General features: G+C 41.6%; 1 protein-coding gene across 1 annotated transcript; it reads right to left on the bottom strand.

The window, feature by feature from the left end:
- Positions 1 to 636: 636 nt before the first annotated feature.
- On the bottom strand, positions 637 to 1,099 carry LOC116462270 (non-histone chromosomal protein HMG-17-like). The gene has a single exon (XM_032754093.2). It carries the CDS (start codon positions 994 to 996, stop codon positions 724 to 726), a length of 273 nt encoding a protein of 90 aa, XP_032609984.1. The 5' UTR covers positions 997 to 1,099; the 3' UTR covers positions 637 to 723.
- Between the last annotated feature and the right edge of the window lie 21,686 nt (positions 1,100 to 22,785).

The raw sequence follows: 22,785 nt of genomic DNA, 5'->3' as shown, positions 1-22,785 counted from the left end.
AGTATACAACAACTTTCAAACTCCCTGCTTCAATGGACTACCAAAATCAGAAAGCTACTATAAAATCTAATGAAGTCTTCATCTGATGCTCTGAACAGGGAAAGTTTAGAGTGAGGGTTGACATTTCACATTTAGCATGTTGTTTAACAACTTTTCACAAGCCAACCCTGACTTTCAGGAAGTGAAATGAAAATGGCAGAATTTATCTGAAGATCTATAATCCAGAAATGGAACCACTGCTATTTTGACAGGTGCCATCTCAGTGGCATCACTGGAAAGTCCAGATTGTCTGACACACTGGTAACCAATGACTGGGGATCAGCCCAACAGATGTCTGGGCTTAAGGGAGTTAAGTCTATGCTGAAGGATGGAAAGGGAGAAGAGGACATAAAAATGGATTTGTTTTTCCATACCACAAGGCTTTTGTGCCAAGGTGGCCATGTGTGTCAAAGTCAGGGAATCCCTCCTCCTGGGAGCGAAGAGGAAGTCTCTCAAAACTAGAAGGGAAAGGTGTTTTCCTCACATTAATCCAACTTCAGAGACATTCTATTAGTGACATATGCCCCTTCCCCCAAAAACAACAATGGAGTGTTCTGTGTGCTAACAACACAGCTTAAAAAAAAAAGTAAAACAAAATTCTGCATTTTTATAAAACTTGATAAAAAATAGTATTTCAAACTGTACAGTCACCAGAAGTACACTGTTATCCAAAATGCATACACTTCACTTGGCATCTCCAGCATCTTCGGCTTTCTGTGCCTGGTCTGTTTTGGCATCTCCATTTTCTGCAGGGTTATTTCCCTCCTTGCCAGCATCAGCTTTTCCCATTTTCCCTTTGGGTACCTTCTCTCCCTTCTTTGCAGGGGCCTTTTTAGACTTGGGCTCTGGCTTTGGAGGAGCAGGTTTAGCAGACAACCTCGCGGATCTTCTCTGTGGTTCGTCCTTCACCTTGGCTTTATCTCCTTTAGCATCCCCTTCAGCCTTTCTCTTGGGCATGATGGTGGCAGCAACAGCGGCGGGATGTAGGCGTGCTGGGCACGGGGTGCAGCGGCGCGTGGGCTTTGGTCGGTCTAGGGGCCGGTCTTGCCTCTTCTTTTTCACACTGCTCCTGTACGTTAATTTTGATTAAATTAATTAATTAATTAATTAATTTATTTTGGAGACAGAGTCTTGCTCTGTTGCCCAGGCTGGAGTGCAGTGGCATGATCTTGGCTCACTGCAACCTCCACCTCCCAGGTTCAAGTGATTCTCCTGCCTCAGCCTCCTGGGTAGCTGGAATTACAGGTGTGAGCCACCGTGCCCAGCCTGAATCTGTATGGAGTACAGTGGTGCTATCTTGGCTCACTGCAACCTCCGCCTCCCAGGTTCAAGCGATTTTCCTGCCTCAGCCTTCTGAGTAGCTGGGATAACAGGCACCTGCCATTATGCCCAGCTAATTTTTTTGTATTTTTAGTAAAGAGGGGGTTTCACCATGTTGGCCAGGCTGGTCTCGAACTCCTGACCTTGTGATTCGCCCACCTCGGCCTCCCAAAGTGCTGGGATTACAGGCATGAGCCACCGTGCCCAGCCCTGAATCTGTATTTTTAATAAGCCCCTAATCCCCCAAGTTGAATTGAGGTGAGTTGCCCTTAAATCATACTTTGAGAACCGCTGGGACGGATGGCTGAAAAGAGTGAATTCTTGGGGAATTCATTGAGCTTTTCTTCTCCAGATCACTTTATAAAGTTATTTTTGTTTTATTTTATTTCACTTAAACACAGGAAAGCTTATCATTTGTTTAGGAGGTTGTACTAAGTTGAATAGTATCTCTCCAAAATTCATGCCTTTTCCAGAAATTTGGAATGTGACCTTATTTGAAAATAGAGTCATTGCAGACATAATTAGTTAAGATGAGATCATATGGGAGGAGGATAGGCCCTTAATCCAAGGTGACTGGTGTCCACATAAGAAGAGGATAGGAGACACAGGGAGAATGCCACGTGGCAATGGAGGCAAAGATTGGAGTGTGATGTGTCTATAGGCCATGGTATGCCAGGGATTGCTGGCAAACCACCAAGGCATGGGAGGATCCTCCCTTAGAGCCTCCAGATAGGGTATGGCCTTGCTGACACTTGATTTCAGCCCTCCAGCCATCAGAACCATGAGAGAACATATTCCTATTATTTGAACCCACACATTTGTGGTGCTTTGTCACAGCAGCCCTAGGAAACAAACATAGGGAGTTTCAATATAATCCTGCCACTAGGCAGAGCAGTAGATGAGCACTCAAGATGGACATTTATTGTTTTATAGGCTTGTTCACTCATATTTTCAAATATTTGCAATTGTCATAAACCAGACAATGGTTTATCAGTATTCGTAACATCTTTTCCTTAAACTGTACCTTAAAACTGACCCTATATGATTTTGAATATCTGAGACAAATGGGCTTTTGAATTTTTGTAAGATTAAAGAAGTAAATGCATTTGTTTTTGATAATAAACAGAACACCCCAAATGTTCATAACAGAAAATAAATCATTTTGAGGTTGGGTTGTCAGTCATGAACAGGTTTGAAGTCACTTTTTCCTCTTAAAATTCTAGAAGTTAATTTCAAGGATAAATCTTATTTTTCCATTGATTTGAAATGATGAAATTTTGTATGAGAAGTTTACCTACTTGAATGAGACTTCTGTAACTTGGACATAGAAGAAAAACTCATGCAAGAAATTAAAGTTATTTTCTTATAAGACATGTTAAAAGAATCCCTTTTTGTAGCTGCTTTGTAATTCTGAAATTTTACTGATAGATTTCACTTCTGAAGGCTGAAATCCCCTTATATTTTGTGGCTGTTCATTTTTTAGTGAACTTGTCATCTAAAAGCCATAGGTTTGCTGGCATTTAACTTGCAATCTCCTACTTCCCAGATAGGTGCTGTATAATGGTGTAACATGATAGAGAAGGGGCAAAGAACTTGGCTTGTTGCTGGCATATCAGTTCTTTCCATTAATAAAACACTCAACTGAGTCATTTTCTCTGGCCACTTTTCCACTGTAAAGAAACCTAAATCAAAGAACAGGACTGCTTTTATTGGCAAACCAGTAGATAAATCAGGGATGTAAAAATGCAAGAAGGATTCAGTACAAGCACTACACAGAGTGGACTTGCTGGGTGAAAGGTTTATTCTGTCAGCTTTCCTCTTGAGACACTTAGGTTTAAGGAAATGTTTGCACTGTTCTAGAGAATAAGTTGGCTGTGTGTTTTCTTTTGTGTTTAGGCCACTCTGGAAGTAATTCCTCTGGGCACAATTATCTAACATATGGTGATTTAGAAAAAGCTCAAAGCAAAGGTCATTTGGATGTTTTAGGCAGGAAAGAAGAAAATCCATCTTGGAGAATAAAAGGAAGTCAGAAAGGGCTGAGGTACAACTTATGGTCGAAGGGACATGATAAGGAAAAATGACGTAGATATCAAGCAAAAATTGCAACTGAAGCCTTTTGTTTTTGCTTTTGTTTCTGTTTATTTTTGCATGAGGAGTGTGCACATGTAGATGAAAGCAAAGGCTGTGATATCAGAGAAGTTTAGTGCTGGAGAAGGCATGAAAGAGATCAAGTCCAGTGTTTGACCCATGCATGTGGCCTGTGTCACTGAGCAGGGCCCTGTGCGCAAGTGGGCCCCATACCTGGATCTGGCTTAATGCTCCATTGTTGTTGCCTTGAAATTCTTCATTTTAAGGTTAGGCCCTATCTTTTTATTATGCACTGGATCTGCGAATAAGGTAGGAAGTTCTTTAAAAGATGGTCTATTCTCAACCCCCCGACCCCCCACTTTTTTTTTTCAGGTGAATAAATTAGGTCCAAAGAGGACAAATGACTTGTGTGGTGGAGCCAGGAATAGAGCCTGGCTTCTTGGGTCAAAATTGCAAATGAATTCACATTCGAAGTGTTTAAACAAAGAGAAGTGCTGCTTTCACCCTTTTGTTGAAAAGAAACTTCCTCATGCATCATAAATGAGCCAAATAAAACACTGAAATAATCCAAAAGGAAGAAAGATCTGGATATGATTGGATAGGAGGAAGACCTCACATTGAGTTTTCAAGTCACTTCTAAAAAACCTGAGCTGCCATACTGATTTTCCTCCCTTCAGCATCAGCCCCCACATCACTCTCTGAGGCCAGGGAATTCTGGCATTCATTGCCTTCTAACCCCCAAAGGGCCATGTTGTCATTAAGTCTAAGCAGAGGATCAAGCTAATTGCTGTTTGGGTGCTGTGGAAACTGGCTGTCCTGCTCTATGTACCTTGATCACTGGTGCTGTCCCAGTAAGATAAATTAATTTTAATAATGATGCACTTGTCTTCTTGCACGGCCAGGAACGAATGAAGATCAGTGCAGCATAGTCAAGCAACGACCAACACTAAACAGCAGAATAGAGCGTCATGCAGTAGCAAGCGGTTGCCTTACTTCAAAAAGGGAGCCAGACTCAGAGCAGAGCAGGCTGAGGAGCATTCTCACTAAATAAACATGTCTCCAGAACTGCAGTGCTGTGGATCTCCAGGCTCCAAAATATGCTGTCAGAATGAAAGCATTTGGTGGATTCTAGATGAAGCAAGCTGCATTAAATAGTTGGTTTTTAACTTCCTTTAAATATTGGAACAAAAGAGCTGCTTTTAATCACCACCCCCCAAACAACTCTCCACAGCTTTCTGGTGATAAACAACATCTGTATAAATAAAAAGGTAGGTTTGCAAGCCAGGCGTTGTGGCTCACACCTGTAGTCCCAGCTACTCAGGAGGCTGAGGTAGGAGGATGGCTTGAGCCCAGGAGTTCAAAGCTGCAGTGAGCTATGATCACGCCTCTGCACTCCAACCTGAGTGACAGAGTGAGACCCTGTTTTTTTGTTTTTTTGTTTTTTTTTTAAAAAAAGGTAGGTTTGCAACTCTGCCCAGGGGTTGCCAACTGAAATTCTCTTGGGCCAGAATGGGCAAAGGAATTCTCAAAACACTTTTTTTCCTCATGAGAAACATCCTACTTAGAATCCCTTGGTGTACTCAGAGATGAATAGGTAGGCTGGTGTTAGCTGATTCACAGAGAAAAAAGATGTCTAAAATAACCCAATTCATTGCCAGATTCAAGGAACCTGATAAGAATTAGCTCTCTTTCTGATGGACTGCTTACTCACTACAGTTTGAAGAGGTGGCAGGGATTTTACTGGGAAAGAGGAGCCAAGTGTTTAGAAAATACAGCTCAAGCTCTTTTATAAAAGAAACATTCCAGATTTTCTCAAGTGTCTGGTGAGGGTGTGGAAGGGTGAGGCATCAGATAGTTTCCATGTGCAGGTCAAGTAGAGAGAAGGGGAGTGTGGAAATGCAAGAAAACAAACTTAAGAAATTTATCTTGGCAGGATTTTTACATCATAACATCTTGGAGCTGAAAAACACTCTGAAACTCCACTCACATTTTATAAATGAGAAAACTGAAGTCCAAGGAGATTGTTAATTACTTGAGGCCACTTGGCCAGTTAGAAACAACCAGGTCACTAACCTCCAAGTGTAGTCTTCTTTCATAAAATGTGCCACCTGCATAACTGCTAAGTGGGGAGAGGCTCTGGGAGGAGGAAGGTGGTCTCTGTTAAACACTGAGGCAATGGTAACATTCACTTCGGGTGTCTTGGTGGCTCAAAGTGCAGATCTTGGGACTGAGTTTCCGAGCTGGCTTGGGGTTTTGGTTGCTGCAGAAGCTAAGGAGGACTCATGCCAAGCACCTTTCTCAAATCGCTCCACATATGACCTCAAGGGCAGACAGCAAGAGGAAAGAGAGCTGATGGCCCTGAGCCACTCTGAAAGGCTAGGTCTCCATACCCACAGAAGCAATAGCAGCCACAGTGATCCTAACAGAGGTGCAGACTACTTTCTCTGAGTTCCATTTCTGACAACTGGAGTTTTTTTCTTTTGAGACGGAGACTCTCTCTGTTGCCCAGGCTGCAGTGCAGTGGCGCAATCTCGGCTCACTGCAAGCTCCGCCTCCTGGGTTCACATCATTCTCCTGCCCCAGCCTTCCGAATAGCTGGGACTACAGGCGCCTGCCACCACACCCGGCTAATTTTTGTATTTTTAGTAGAGACGGGGTTTCACTGTGTTAGCCACGATGGTCTCGATCTCCTGACCTCGTGATCCGCCTACCTTGGCCTCCCAAAATGCTGGGATTACAGGCGTGAGCCACCGCGCCTAGCCTGGAGTTCTTTTTTTACCTCTGGAATATTGAGCCCCTAATCTGCCCATGTTTGGATGAACAACTGAGAGGAAAAGGCCGAAGTATATGGTCAAGCAACTGTTACCATCGTGTGTATGTAGAATCAGCTTCTGCAAGGGAGCTGTCGCAGAGCAGCTGGTTGTGAGATATGAGAATCTGGAAGGACAAATGAATCTCTTCCCATTAACCCAATACTGGTAATAACTACTGTTTTCCTGAGGGTTTTACTTTCATTTAGTTGGTTTAGAAATGAAATGATGCTAGTCATAATAGTACTACTGTCTCTGGACCTGGCTGGTTGATATACAGAAACTTTTTAGCACCTAGCAGCCTGGAGGAGTTAATTGTGTATAGGGTTTACCATCTACTCATTGTCACAGGACTTCCAAACTATAAAAGTTGCTTTTGAAATATTTTCCTTAAAGCATACAAAATTTAGCTAAACCACTATTAACGGTGACCATTTGCATTAATATAATAGCAATTTGTCATAATTACATGCATTCCCAGTTATTGCAGGTTATATTCAAAATTTGATTTTCCCACAGTGAGAATATCAACCACCAGCCTGGGCAACATGGTGAAATTCCATCTCTACAAAAAAAATGCAAAAATTATCTGGACATGGTGGCACGTGCCTGTATTCCCAGCTACTTGGAAGGCTGAAGTGGGAGGATCACTTGAGCCCAGGAGGTTGAGGCTGCAGCAAGCTGAGATCACACCAAAAACTGAACCAGCCAGGCCTATGCTTCTCAGTTCCCCACTCCTGTTATTTGGATTCACTTCTAAAAGTAAACCACCTACATGTGAATTCATGTCTCAAGCTCTGCTTTTTGGAGGACATTAGGTGAAGACAATACCATTTCTTATAACTTTTTCAGTTTTTTTTTTTCCCCTCCTGTGCTGGCCTCTCTCATGTCCTTGATTTAGCAGTTCAGAATAACGTTCTCATTATTTTCCAATTTTCTTTCTTAATTCTGACACCCTGTTTGGTTTCCAACTATCTTATTTATCCCTGATTTTAACCTGTTTTTCTCATTCAAGCCTAGTGTGCTGATGCCTCAAATCCCTTAAAATCCCCAGCTATAAAACTGCCTCAATTCTTCCTCCCCTGGGTCCAAATGCTCACTAATTTCAGCGGATTTAAGCCCAGGATAAGGTGAGCACAGCATTGTATCTTTAATTAGGTACTTTTCAAATCCCCTGTGGTATGTACAGTTTGGATTACTAAATTATGCCAAAAGTATTTCATGTGAGGGGGTATGAAGATTAATAAGTGGTGGTTTCTAAATAGCTTTAAAGGTTGAGAATGGAAGGTGTTTCGCAAATATATGGCATTGCCTTGAGTAGCAGACATTGCCTTAGTCCACAGAATAAATTCTATTTTGAGAAACTGTTTTGTATTGCTAAACCTGCATAACAAAAAAATGCTGTAGCAATTCTATATTTTGACAGAACAGGCTGCTGCTATTTATCCATCCATCCATTCATAAACACTTATTAGAAATTTATCATGTGACAGGAGGTCTGCTAGGCTATCTAGATTAAAAAAAGTCACCTTCCAGTTGCTCCCATATCAGTGTATGTATGTGTGTGGGGAGGCGTCTGAACAGTACGCACATAATTATAACATGTAGATGCCATTTAAGGAGGAAGCAAAGTGCTAGGAGACTTGAGAAGAACTAAAGGTCAGAACTGGGTGGGGGATCAAGTAAGGAATCACAAGAAAGGTGACATTTGGATAAAGCTTGAGTTAGAAATTAAAGTAGAATTCAAGTCGATGTAGAATTACATATTTTTTGTTTTAGAATAAGTTTAGATATACAGAAAGTTGCAAAAATAGTACAGAGGGTTCCTACATACCCCTTACTTAATTACCCTACTCTTTACATCTTACATTTCCTAGTATATTTGTCAAAGCCCAAAAGCCAACACTGTCATATTACTATTAACTACATTCCACACTTTTTTGGATGTCACCAATTTTTCCATTAATGTTCTCTTTCTGGTCAGGATCCAGTTCAGGTAATCACATTGCATTTGGTGGTCATAGCTCCTCAGTCTCCTCTGGTCTGTGCCAGTTTCTGAGTCTTTGTTTTCATGACTTTGATGGGTTTTGCTTTTTTTTTTTTTGAGATGGAATTTTGCTCTTGATGCACGGGCTGGAGTGCAGTGGCACGATCTTGGCTCACTGCAGCCTCCACCTCCTGGGTTCAAGCCATTCTCCTGTCTCAGCCTCCCGGGTAGCTGGGATTACAGGCGTCCATTACCACTCCTGGCTAATTTTTGTATTTTTAGTAGAGATGGGGTTTTGCCATGTTGGCCAGGCTGGTCTCAAACTCCTGACCTCAGGGGATCTGCCTGCCTCAGCCTCCCAAAGTGCTGGGGTCCGGCTGACTTTGATGGTCTTAAGGAGTACTGGCCAGGTCTGCTGCAGAAGGTCCCCCAATTTGGGCTTGTCTGGTGTTTCTCTCATGGTTAGGCTGGGGTTATAGGTTTTAGAGCAGAACACCCTCTTTCTCACACCATGTCTGTGGTACCTGATATCCTCAGGACATTATTATTGATGTTAATCAAGAAGCAGAATTTTAATGCTTCACAGGTGAAAGAACTCATTTGTGGACTAGTGGGAAGCCCAGGTGAGTACTTGCAAGGGAGTAGTGAGAGACGAGCCATGTGTGGGTACGGCCCTTTAAAGTTTAGAGGAGATTATGTGGAAACTAACTTTTTCAAAGCTTGGCACCACATGGTAAAGTGATTGGGTAGGTATTGTAATCTCCATTACCAGGTAAGAAAACTGAGGCCTAAGGAGATGAAGAAGATGGTAGAAGGTCACACAAGTGGTAGTAGAGCTAGGAATTGGACACAGTCCTCCTGATTCCCATCACAGGGTTCTTCACTCTTCATCTTGGTCACTGCCTCTCAGAAAGGCCCATGGAGCAATTGTTGGGAGGAATGAAACTGCATATATGAGTCTGTTATGGCTGGAACCCCCTGTTTGTCTGTCCCAATTTCCCTCTAAACTTTATACTCACAAAGCTAGGAAAAGCAAAGCCACCGCTTAACTTCTCAAGAGATTAAGCTCTTCCATGCAGGTCTGGGGAAGTTTTCTTCTGTGCTACTCCTTCACCCAGCTGTTTGTCCTGGTGTATGTCCATGAAAGGAATGTAGCACTGTGATCCTAAGGGCAGAGGAGCTGCTATGTAATTCTACTAGCAACTGTTCGTTAGTACATCCCATGGGCAATCAAGGGGCACAACACTTTTGGCAACTGGAAGTTCAATACTGGTCCTAGTTGACCCAAATCCAGATTGAGGAGAGAATGAGAAAGGAGATTAAAGCAGTTTCTCTTCCCTTCTTCCCCCATGAACTATGGGACTGGCCCTTTGCTATGTCAGCAAGGAAGCCTCAAGTTTGCTAATAGATAGGATCCCTTATCACTTTTAGATTTAACACTTACTTGTTCATTTCACAGACACATATCATGTACCCACCATGAGTCTGGTAATAGGAATGTAAAATAAACAATATCAATAAGGTTTCTTGCTTTTAAGAAGCTCACCAGTGGGTGAAACAGGAGAAAAAAATAGGAGAGAATAATTTACTCTCTGGGCTTCATGGAAGAAGTGATACAGGAGCTGGGTCTTGTGGAACAACAGGAGCTTTTGTGGTAGAAAACAGCACAGAGCGAGGCATGGAGGAGAGGGGCAGTGTTGCAGGTCTGGAGAAATGGGAGTTATTGGGTATTGCTGGAGCATAACAGAGGGTGTTGAGATAGTTGGAGATGGAGCAGGAGAACATGACTCCTGCTGCAGGTCTTTGTCCAGAACGATTCTCCGGGAGTTGGAGGCAGAGACCTCCAAAAAGGAGCCCTCTGGCATTCTACCTTCTCTGTGCCATCCTTTAGACAGCCAGGCACTTGGATCTTAAATGTTTTTCCTGACTTCCCATTATTGCAACTTGATCTTGGAAGTACATATCCATAATGCCTAATCCCTTCAAATGTGCTGAAAGCATAACAGCATTTGGTCTATGACCGGCAACAGATTTTCTTGCAACTCATTTTTACACAGCTCAAGACTGAGTGAAAACATCCCACTGTACTTAATACCGTATTCTTGTAAAACTGTTTTTGAAGAAAAGATTATCTGTAGATCTTTGATATTCACTTGTTCATAGAGCTCTGTCATTATAATGTGTCACATGGCTCTCTTATAGTTTCCAAAACCATTAAATGCTAAAGAAAACAGGACTTTTCCAGCTCTGATCTCATTATATGTACAAATTCCAAGAGCAGCCTTCCAGAAAATAAAAGTTTTTATACAACAGAGTAGATGTGTTCATGAAAGATATATTGTTTATTTTCTTGGCACAGAGTTAACACTAAAATAAGACTATTTAATTGGAGAAAACATTTCCTGACATGCTGAGAGGGAACATTTGAACCAAATCTCCTCTCTCTTAGATTAAGTCTAGGGTAGATGTGTTCTAGGCTATTTAATCCATGTGAATCTCAAAACAAAATCATTTTAACGACTGAAGCATTTAGTTGGTAAGGCAAAATGTAACTCAATACTGGAGGCAACAGCTTGTAATCAATTATGATTTTTAGTTGAGAAAGTTCCTGGGGTTTTTTTTCACAGTAGTTGTTTATTTATTTATTTATTGGCACAAAACTCTTAAATCTGGAAACATTCAATTCAATTTTTCATAACACTGGGCTATTCAGCTTTTGTTTGCAGAGTAACTCAGCTCATTTTTAGTGGTTCCTTTGTGCTATTTTTTAGGATTTGGAGTCAGCATTATAGTATACAATATTACATATTATATATAATATATTTTATATTATTATATACAATATATTTTATATTATTATATACTATATATTATAGTATATTACTATATATTATATATATAATATATAGTATATTATATACAATATATACAGTATATTTTTATATACTGTATATATTATACATAGCTATATATCACACATATAGGCTAGTTTTAATAGTGTGAATATTATGACATATTGATGTTTTATACCACTGTATATTAATATTATATAATATATATTATATGACACATATATATTATGCAGACATTCAGACCATCAAGAAAGCCAAAACTACCACCTCAGCTGGTGACTGTGGGTTCTACCTTATCCTTGCTCTCTCCTACTTGGCACACACCTTCCCCTCCTACCCTGCAGTAGTGTGCATGTGTGTGTGTGTGTGTGTGTCTCTCTCTCTATATATATACTTGTATGTATATAACAATATAATCTATATAACAATATTATATATATCATATAATTATATTACTAATGTTATATTTATAATATGACTATATTACTAATGTATTACTATATAATACTATTATATAGTTATATATTTATATTAACATATAGTTGTATAAAACATATTATCATCATATATCATAATATTTACACTATTAACACTAGTCTATATATATGTGTGTGTGTGTGCTCATGCAAGTGCACACTATGGGGAGCTACTTTTTAACCAAGCTACCTTTTCCCTTTATTCTTGGGCACATGGCTACTGAGCTAGAATTGATTTCCCAGTCTTTCTTGGAGTTGGGTGAAGCCATGCATTGAAATTCTTATGTACAGAATGTGAACAGAAGAAATGTGTGCCTCTTTTAGGGCTGGGCCTTAGATGTTGGGTGTAGCTACTCCATACCCTCTTGCCCCTTCCTGCTGGCTGGAATTCGGATGTGAAGACTTTGCTTTGACCAAGTGGGTAATGACAATGCCCTACAGTAGTAGTACAATACAGTCCCAAATGTCCATGTGGGAGAGAGCTGTCCTGCCGACCTGGATTGCCCACTTTTGAACTGTTACCATGTGAGGGAAATAAGCTTTATTATTATTATTAATTAATTAATTGATTTTTTTTGAGACGGAGTTTCACTCTTGTTGCCCAGGCTAGAGTGCAATGGTGCAATCTTGGCTCACTGCAACCTCTGCCTCCCGGGTTCAAGTGATTCTCCTGCCTCAGCCTCCCAAGTAGCTAGGATTACAGGCGCCTGCCACCACATCCAGCTAATTTTTTGTATTTTTAGTAGAGATGGGGTTTCACCATGTTAGCCAGGCTGGTCTCGAACTCCTGACCTCAGGTGATCCACCCACTTCGGCCTCCCAAAGTTGCTGGGATTACAGGCGTAAGCCACCACGCCTGGCCAGCTCCCCTGTTCTTTAACACTGTGTCAGTGTTCAGTCAGAGAAGCAAAAGCACAAGAAGATAGGCATATAAGGAATTTGTTGGAGAGATCTGATCTTGAGCAAGTGTGGGAGCTGGTTAAGCAGTCTCTGTAAGGCTGTTGACTTTGCGACTGGGGTAGAAATTTAAGTTTGCAGGTGGACAGTTTGAAGGCTGCAAGGTCGGAAGGAAAGGTGTGTGAGAAGTAGGATGAGCAAAGAGAAGGTGGAACCTACAGTCAACCAGCTGAGCTGGGAGTTTTGGCTACTTCTTGATGGTTTCAGTGTCTGTAGAAGTTGACATCCTTCATGACAGATCTGGGCTACATATCTGGCCCAAGAGTCAGAGCAGTTGAAGGAGAGTATAGGAGAAGATGGAGCAGTTGCTGGCCTGGCTGCTGTATCACACCAATAGGGTGAACCGGGAGGTGAACAATGAAGGTTGCTGCTTCTCTCCCACCACGAGATCTCATACAAGAATCTCTCTTGTGACCCACCTTACCTGGAAACATACAGGGAAGGGAAATATAATTCAATCTAGTCAACCTGACACATTACAAAGCCACCACAGTCAACCCTTTGTCAATCTGTACTCTACATAGCTTCATAGGCCATATTTTATCTCCAAATGGAAGCCATAACAAAGTCATGCTTTATCTGATGTGAAACAACCATTACCCATACAACCAAAAACACACTAACAGTTTCCCCAGAAGAGGAGACAAAGGCCCTTTTTTTGTCTTTTGGTGATGTTAATTCTTCTAGTTGTTTCACAATTCTCTTCTGATAATCCTATAACTTAAATACTGGTATATAAGATTAATTACTATTTAACACAGCTTAGATAATATGGGGATGAGACACGGTAAGAAAACAAAAATATTTGGCCAATATATATACAAACATATAAATATTAAAAAAGAGAAGAAACACTCAAACAATTACAATCTTCATTTTTGCAATGGTCCCGTGGTCATTTCTAGTATTTATCACTACTTTCTTCCACTACCCATTCCATATTCCCTCTGCCCTAGGCAAGCACTTCAGCTGGTTGAGGTTCCTTGCCTGGAAAGTGACTCAAACTTTCATTCCTGAAAGTTCTGGGTTACTAGCAGTCCCATCTGAATTGAGTTGTTTTCCAATTGACTTTAAAGTTTTCCATTGACTTTAATCCTAGGACACAGGAATAGTAAGAGGTGCCCCAGAGGATCTAGTGCATCCTAAATGTATTATTCCTTAGCCCCATTGTATAGTAACCCCAATTTCCTATGCTTATCACGGGCCAGTGTCCCCAGCCAATATAGTAACCCTTTTCTTTATTTCTTGATTCACTGGCATAAGGAGCACAAAGTATTCAGGGGGAGTCTCAATGTCTACTTCAGTGGAATTATTGTTGTGTCCCTTGGTGGAAGCATTTTCTACCTTTAGTTCCTTTTGAAATGAAAACTCCCAAACTAGCAGAGCCAAAAGTTGCAGGGATGGGAATAAAAAATGAGTAACAGTGAGATGAGCCACTCCCATTTTCACCCCTTAAGTTCCAGACCCATGAATCCTGGCTATGAGAGAAAAATCACCATATCTATATTAGACATTAATTTTGAGCATATACTGTATCCTGGAGTATACTTCAAGGTATTGCATCAGACTTGCAAGATATTGCCACCTAGATGGCACCGTAACTGAGCCTTCAAAAGGCTGTTCCACTATTCCATCAAGTCAGGTGCTTCAAGATGATGGGGACATGGTAAGACCAGTGAATTCCATGAGTATGGGCCAAATGCTGCAACTTCATTTGTTATAAAATAAATTCCTGGCCGGGCGCGGTGGCTCACACTTGTAATCCCAGCACTTTGGGAGGCCGAGGCGGGCAGATCGCGAGGTCAGGAGATCGAGACCACGGTGAAACCCCGTCTCTACTAAAAATACAAAAAAAAAAAATTAGCCGGGTGTGGTGGTGGGCACCTGTAGTCCCAGCTACTCGGAGAGACTGAGGCAGGAGAATGGCATGAACCCGGGAGGCGGAGCTTGCAGTGAGCCGAGATTGCGCCACTGCACTCCAGCCTGGGCGACACAGCGAGACTCCGTCTCAAAAAAATAAAAATAAAAAAATAAATTCCTTGGTCAGAAACAGTGCTGTGTACAATATCATGACAGTGGATAAGGCATTCTGTAAGTCCACAGATAGTAGCAGTTTAGGTAGAAACATCGTGGGCAAGAGAAGGCAAAAAGAATAAGCACCCATTCTTGTTGGAACACAGTGCTGTCCCTTCTATTATGGAAATAGTCCAAATGGGATCAATGTGTCAATGAGTACCTGGATGATCTCCCTGGGAATTGTGCCATATTAGGGGCTCAAGGGCTGTTGGCACATTACTCACTAGTGGTAATGGCTAGGTCAGCCTTGATGAGTGGAAGTCCATGGTGCTAGTCCTTGCATAACCTCCATCCCTGCTACCATGATCACTTTGTTCATGAGCCCACTGGGCAATGACAAGAGTGGGTATAGAAGGAGGCTGATAGAATGTGCCATCCTATCCACCCGAGGTCTCCCTTCCATGGGTATTCACATGGAACACAAATCTCTTCACACTCTGTGCCCATTGAGAGAAGCTTATCCACATACCTCTTCCCCAGATCTCCTTGTCACCAATTTTCCAATTGTTTTTTTTTTCCAAGTCCCTGACCATCCAGCCAAACCACCAGCCACAGTCCATGAATCAGTGCAGATCACACTTTTGGTTATTTCTCCTTCTAGCTGTGGCAGGTGGTATGCATGGAATTGCTGATCTAGGAGACCTACTCTGGGAGGGAGGCACTCCATCAACATTTGCACAATGAATGGCTAGCCCTGACACTTACTATGCCACTGTTGAGGCTTTTTGAAAGTAGCCAAATGTACAGGTTCAAGCATCTGCTTAGCAGCTGAGACTGTATAATATATGAACACTTATAGCCACTCAGCCAACATGTATGTACTGAGCACCTTCTATGTACCTAGTCACTATTCCACAGTAATCTTTTTATACCAATTTTTGGGCTAAGTTAATTTTAAAGGACACATGATATCGATTATGTAACAGTACATTTATTTCTTGCCCAGGTTGAGCACATGTGTGTATCCGAGCCTAGACCGCTCTAACTACTGCCCTGGAAGTGCTCAAAGGGGAAAAAAGGAATTTATTGTTTCTGACTAATTATACATCTAGATTGCTAAAGCAATCTGCTCTTAAGCTCTGGGAGGTTAAGGCCCATTCCTGACGTTGGAGTTGTTGAACACTCTTAAGCTTTCCTCAGTGTTTGGCACATGATAGAGCTTTATAAATAATTGTTGAGAGAATGAATGGGTTGTTCAGCGAGATCATGTTAAATACTAGTAACTTTCTGAGATGCCTCGAGGAGCTGACCAGCAGGAGTTTAGCATAGAAACGAAGCACTGGGCCAGGGCCAGGAAACCTGAGTTCCAGCTTTAGATTGGCCACTGCCTGGTTATATGACCTTCAGCAAGGCACATATCTGTTTTGGGTCTTGATTTCTGCTCTGAGGACATTTGGGAATTGAATGGCAGCCATTGGAGGCCTCTTTTGTTTAGACTGTACACTGTTCTAAAAAAACTATATTTGGATACCTTTTGGGACACACGCTCTCTGGTTTGCTATTATCACCCTTCCTATCACCTTTGTGCATTTTCACTCCTTGTCCTGCCCCTGTAGCAATTTGAATTTGTAACTTCTGAACACCATAGGCCTCAGTTCTGACATTCTCTGAGTCCATGCCACTGGAATATCGGTGCCATGAGGGGAGGAGCTTGAGCCTGTTTTGATCTCTGCTGGATGCCCAGTCTTGGAATGGTGCCTGGAATGTAATAGATACTTTTGAGTGAATGAATGCATGGAAGCATGCATGCATGAAAATGAGGCAATACTACCAAAGCAGACTATGTAGTAAGGGAGGTGGAGGATCCTATCAGGAGACATTTCCCTCCAATTTGGATGTTTGTTTTCCATTTGAAATGGAGTAGGGAGGCCAATAGTATTCTCCAACTCCTCAGCTTGTCTGGGAGGTCCTAGGTTGAGTGCCACTAGGAGAAATAACACCTGTGCCAAAAGCTTCCATCATCAAATATACAAGTTAGTTTAAATATTAACTGCCACTGTTCAGGAGCTTTTCCTAAGCAAAATTGACCACTTTATGGAGCCTGTGTTGCTGTAGGCATGGTCAGGAGCCTGGTTCCAGATGCCTCCCACAAGCTTCCAGCCTGTTTCCTGTCCAAGTCAGTGTTGTCTACTGCTGGATCCAGTTGAAGAACTTCCTGTGAGCTTCCTACTGTGTGTTTTCAAAAGTTCCTTTCTGAGAGTACAACCCTGCAGCACTGCTGTTAACACTCAATAAAGCTTTTTTTCCCTGGTAGCTGTTAAACTTTAACATCAGATTATACTACACATCAGCAGAATATCCCACACAGGGCTTCCTTGCTAAACACAAGTGAGTCCCCCTAATGCATTAGCTCTGGGGAGAGTACAAAACCTAGCTCACTTTCACAGCCACCTAGAGAGAAACTGCCAAAACAGCGCTTTTAGTCCTTCCCAGACAGCATTGGCAGTTAGAAACATTAGCGTATCACTCAGACAAATGAACGAGGTGAAATTAGACACTTGAGATTTGAAGAAACAATTCAAAAATGTAAATTAGAAATTAATGAGGAATTACTTGCAAGCACAAATGCTATTTTCTTAGATTTTTCTAGTTTCAATCATTTGTAGTGCACATCTTCATTCTGCGAATTAAAAATGTAAGTTACTTAAAAAATGTTGTTTGACAAATCCCAACTAATACTTGTCTAGATTCAAGAAGAAAAATATCCATAGATATTTTTCATATCTGCATAGAGAGGACACAGCAAATAATTCTCCTGGTCTCTTGTAATTTAAAACAGCAACATGGACCATGGCCTGGAAGCTGAGGCCTCAGGCTGAGCTCCAAACCCGACAGGTGTAGTGACATTTCATTTATAACTTGGACACAGGGGCTGATCTAGTCTGCACTGACAGAGCCATTGATGAGCACAGCACTGAGCAGAGACTGACAGACCGGCATTCTTCCACAAACACACAAAGGAAACCCTCTTTTCCCCTGCACTAATACAGCTTTGCTGGAAAAGTCCCAGCCTGAGTTTCCACTTTTGATTTCACTTGGCATTTGTAGACAAATGGGCCCAGGTGCTTTCACTCTGCACTGCCTGCTGATTGGGGAACAAAGTTCAAGAAGTCTTGGGAAGATAAACATTCAGAAGAATCTGGGCCCACAGGGCCATAGGTTTTGCCTTTGCAAATTAGACTCTGAGATAGCACAGTACTATGTCATGTCCCCACACAGGATGAGTTTGGACCATGAACTGCAGAGTAGCAGGTTTTAGGTTTATGTACACATCTCTGGCTTATGTTTCATAGTGATTTTCTTTATCTAACCACCTGATTAAAAAATAACTTTGTGAAAATTCATTTTAACACAGAGAGGGGTTGTTCAGTAGTCTTCCAATTTAAAACAAAGTGATCATCTAAAATGATTCCAACCATGGAACATCACATGGTATCCTTGAGAAAGATAATGGGAGAAATAAGAGACCAGCTTATAGAAATGATCCTGCAAAACTCTGTACCAGTTGAAACAGATTTAGACTATCACATGGGTAAAGTTGAAGAATAATGACTTCATCTTTTTATTTAGTGCATGTAGAAAATATTGTTCTTCATAATTATAATCAATTTCATCATCTCCTAAAGCAACAAAAGTCTTTCAAATCTAATAATATTTGTAAGTGCTCCCAGTATCAGACTGAATTTACAACCCAAGGAAGACAACAGAGACGAATGTGCCTATGCAAAATACATAGAGAGAATTACATAAAATATACACTGAGAGAAAATCCACTTTCAGAGATTAAGTAGTTAAGAGTTTCAGACCTGGTAAAATTCTTAAGATGAGCCCCCTTTAAATGCATTTTTAAATCTCTTATAGCAATCAGCACAATTTCTTGCACAAAATTGGTGTCAGTAAGATTCTGTGTAGAAGGGTAGGATCCATATTTGTCTGGAAAATGGAATGAAGTGCACCTCTGAAGTTTACCTTCAAATCTCTGAACAAAAGATAAGCTTTTTTTTCTGGCTCTCGCTTTGTGTTTTTTCTCCAAACTTTTCTCTTTAAAAGAAAAAAAAATCCTCCCTCAATTTATCCTAAGTCCTTCTTAAATTTGGATACCTCCTTGGTTTTTCTGCTTCCACCACCTCCTGGAGTGGCTCATTTCCTTGGGGAAGTTTTTCTGTGGCTGCTTCTCACAGAAGAACCAGAAACAAGTCTGGAACGTGGATCCTTGGAGCCTTAACCACATAGTCATCTGGACTGTTTTATGTCTTAGATGTATTGTCTGTGTAACTCACACTGAAAAACTTCATAGGGACTGCTTTTGAGTGAGCTACCTTAGATGCTGAAATTAGTTGAAAATCATGGCAAAGGTCATAAATAGCCCAAATTGTGAGTATAGCTTTGAAGGTGAGATTACTAAATGTGAAAATTTTCATAACAAGGAAAGTAAAAGAGTTCCTAAACTTCCAGATTGTGAAACTGTAAGCTGCCATCATTGCTGTATCATTGTTTTACTGAAGAGGGTTTTGTTTGGGTCACCTCCTCATTGCCCTGAAAAGAGATTGGGTGTTGTAACTTCTGGCTCTACTCTAACTAATTTGCCTTGCCTCGCAGAGGGTTTGAGAAACATCATAGTGGATCAAGAAATCATGAAAATCTATGAGTTTCACACTAGAACTAAAATAAATGGATGTGTGAGACCACCAAGATTTTCAGAAAGCAATATCTATTCAGCTGTGTACAATATCACAGAATTGATGTTTTGATTCTTGGCAATTCAAGAATGTGCCAAGCAGAAGCCCTTTGATGATGTAATGTTTTATGTAGTGTTTACTTTTATCCAAGTGATATGTGCATGCATGTAAGGAGACAAAGAGTTGTTTAAGGCTTGTATGAGAAACAGAAGTCTCCTCTCCCAACCTCATCCACTTCCCACTCTTAAAGGCAAACCCACTAGACTTTTTCAAATGATTATCTTGGTATTTACATCCGTATCTCTAAATCACATGCTTTTATTGCTACATCCTGATTTTTCACTTTTAAATATTATACTATGGAAGATAAGGATATAACACTCTTTCTCACCCCCTTCCATCATCACCCATAGTCACATGACTCCTCACCCTCCAACTCTGTACTCCCAAATAGTTTTAGGGACTTTTAGTTAGATTGATATAGATGTTCCCATTTTATGGCCATTTAAAAGCTATCAATAGCTGAGCCATGTGATAGTAATATCATCATCTCCCTGCATTATTTCCTTCCAAGTTTTTTTTTTTATACTTTAAGTTGTAGGGTACATGTGCACAACGTGCACGTTTGTTACATATATATACATGTGCCATGTTGGTGTGCTGTACCCATTAACTCGTCATTTACATTAGGTATATCTCCTAATGCTAAACCTCCCCCTTCCCCCAACCCCACGACAGGCCCTGGTGTGTGATAATCTGGCCTCTTGCTTTCCTCTAAGAAGTCTTCCTCAAATGTCAGGTAATCCTTGGCTATCTGTTCATATGTAGGAATAGGGCTCTACAGATCTGATGGAAGGCTCTGTATGCAAAGGGAGGGCTCATCATACTCCCCTTAGAGTGGGGTGATCTGGCTGAGCCATTTCATAGGTGAATGCCTGATATCAGTCTCATAGCTTTTCTCTTAAACTGTCCAGATTTCCCAAAGAAGTCTCTTTTCACTGGGAGGGCAAACTACAGTTAGGGGGTAATTTCAACATTCAGTGTGTCGGCTTTCACTAATTGCTCCTATTTTCAAGATAGTTTTTCATCTTCACTATTCTTGCTGTTCCCCAGTTCAACAGAACCTTTGCCTTATCTTTGTCAGGGAATAAGTTTCCAGTCTTCTGCCAGAGTGGTAGAGGAGATATTGGGTCTGACTCTTTAAACAACCTCAACCAGTCCTCTTATTTTTAGCCCTATCCTTACTCGCCTTCTAGAGGTAACTGGTGTTGCCCATTCCTGTACCTTTTGGGGATTCCATGGTTTAAATCAGGTTGCCTCCCAGCTTTTCTTATTATCTTGGGTCGGCTAAGTCATTACCATTCCTCCAGTGCTTTTTGGCTTTTAAATGTTGTTACTGTTTCTCTTCTTCTCTTTGTTTAACTTTCATTTAATCCCTTAGTTGTCATTTTAGTGGACTTTCTGGAGGGAGTAGAGGCAAATGTGTGTATATAACTAGCCATCTTTAACTGGAAGTCCACTAAGCAATTTAATCGGGTTTTTTTTTGTTTTGGTTTGGTTTGGCTTTTTTTTTTTTTTTGAGATGGAGTCTCACTTTCACACCCAGGCTGGAGTGCAGTGGCACCATCTCGACCATCTCGGCTCACTGCAACCTCTGCCTCCTGGGTTCAAGCGATTCTCCTGCCTCGGCCTCCAGAGTAGCTGGGACTACAGGGACATGCCACCATGCCTGGCTAATTTTTTGTATTTTTAGTAGAGACGGGGTTTCACCATGTTAGCCAGGATGGTCTCAATCTCCTGACCTCATGATCCGCCCACCTTGGCCTCCCAAAGTGCTGGGATTACAGGCGTCAGCCACTGTGCCCAGACATTTAATGTATTTTTTTAAAAAAAGAAATAGAACTAATGTTTTAGAGAGAAACCTTCCCAGACATTCCTGACATACATAGAGTCTAAGGCCTACTGTAAGTTGCTAAATTAAAAAGAAAATAATGCCTTTATCAGTCCTCTCCAATATCTGAGAGGTTGAGTCCTTAATTCACATGACTGCCATAGGATGGCCAGAAGGCCTAAGGAAGTCCTAAGTGCTTGGGCCTATGCTCACACTCCAAGAGTCTTAGGCAGGATTTCAGCCTCTCACTTCATCACTTCACCTATTCACCTGCAGCCGATTGCAGGGTAATTAACTAAGAAGCTACAAAGGGGAAAAGGAGAGACCCTAACCCAGGATAGAAGAGGAGGACCTGAAACTCGGAGAACTCACTCGCTCCCCTGCCTGGTGGCACAGCCATGGGATTGCCCTGCCAGCTGCCCTTTTTGACCTCTCATTTCCCTCGTCTCCTTCACAACACTGGGACAGAATGGGGAAGCACACACTTCATTAGTCCACTAAGGACTGCCTAGCTTGTAGGGTCAGCGACGAGAATTCTGCCAGGTCACTTTTCTCAGCAGCCAAGTGGATGAACACATCCCTGCAGAGAAACAGTTTAATCTGCCTCCCATTCCTAAAACTTTTTTTGAAAGAAAAAAAATTTAAAGTTGTTATAATAGTTTACATGAAGGGGCTTGCAACTGCCTACTCATATACACACACTTTATTGCTTTTATGTAGGGCAAATGGGGAGGGAGTAAGAGAGGTCCCTTAGCTTGGCAGGTGCCAATGAATGTCTTAGTGAATTGACTGTATATAGACAGGGCTCAGGATTATCTATGTGCTTGCTTTTTAAAGTGTCACCTGGCCCTCTAGTTTCTTCAGTTCCACACTCTGGGCATCTGTCACTTTGCTGTGTCCCGGTGATATCACTGGGTCCCAGGATTAGGGCTCCAGAGCCAAAGCTGGATTTATTATTTGGATGATTCACACAAAAACTCAACATCCCCTGCTTGCGCTGTGGAATCTGGCAAGAGCTCTCACCTAATGAGTGCCTTCCCTTCTCTTAGCCCTCAGACTACTCTCTATTTCTAATCCAAATTTCTATTCTGAGGAATAGAACTCAGCCTGCTGCAGAGTTCAAGGGCTTGGGAGCTAGAGGAATTCCTGGGGGTGCTGGGAAGCTGCTGGGGCCTGGATGTCAGTAACACTGTGCTTATTTCAGCTTCTCAAACAAGTACTCCAGGCTCCATCCTGCTCCAAACTCAGGGTGAGCTTCTTTCAGAGCCAACACCATTTTCTGCATGTGTGTCTTCATACATAATTTTCAGTAATACTTTGCAGGCAGCTGCCTTTCTACATAGGATCAGCTGCCGGAAATGCAGGAAACCACACAGGCCAGAAACAAAAAGACACTCGAGGTATTGTTTAGAGAACACGTGTAAGATGTTAGAAACCACAACATCCTACACCTGTAGCAACATCGGCTGCAGATGGGTATGTGCTCTTCAGCCCATTCCAGACTTTAATGTGTATTACTTTTAAGAAACAAACTCAGGCTGCCTTTCTGCCAAGTTCCCTGATGCAGATGACTGCTCCTGAAAGGCCATGTATAGTACAACTTTACTGCC

This window comes from Hylobates moloch, unplaced genomic scaffold (genome assembly GCF_009828535.3).
Source record: "Hylobates moloch isolate HMO894 unplaced genomic scaffold, HMol_V3 SCAFFOLD_23, whole genome shotgun sequence".
NCBI classification, from domain to species: domain Eukaryota; kingdom Metazoa; phylum Chordata; class Mammalia; order Primates; family Hylobatidae; genus Hylobates; species Hylobates moloch.
Note: the sequence above shows the minus strand (reverse complement) of the source record. Positions and strands in the feature narration are given on the sequence as shown.

Coding starts and splice junctions, on each gene's coding strand:
- LOC116462270 (XM_032754093.2), bottom strand. CDS start 996: ATGCCCAAGAGAAAGGCTGAAGGGGATGCTAAAGGAGATAAAGCCAAG.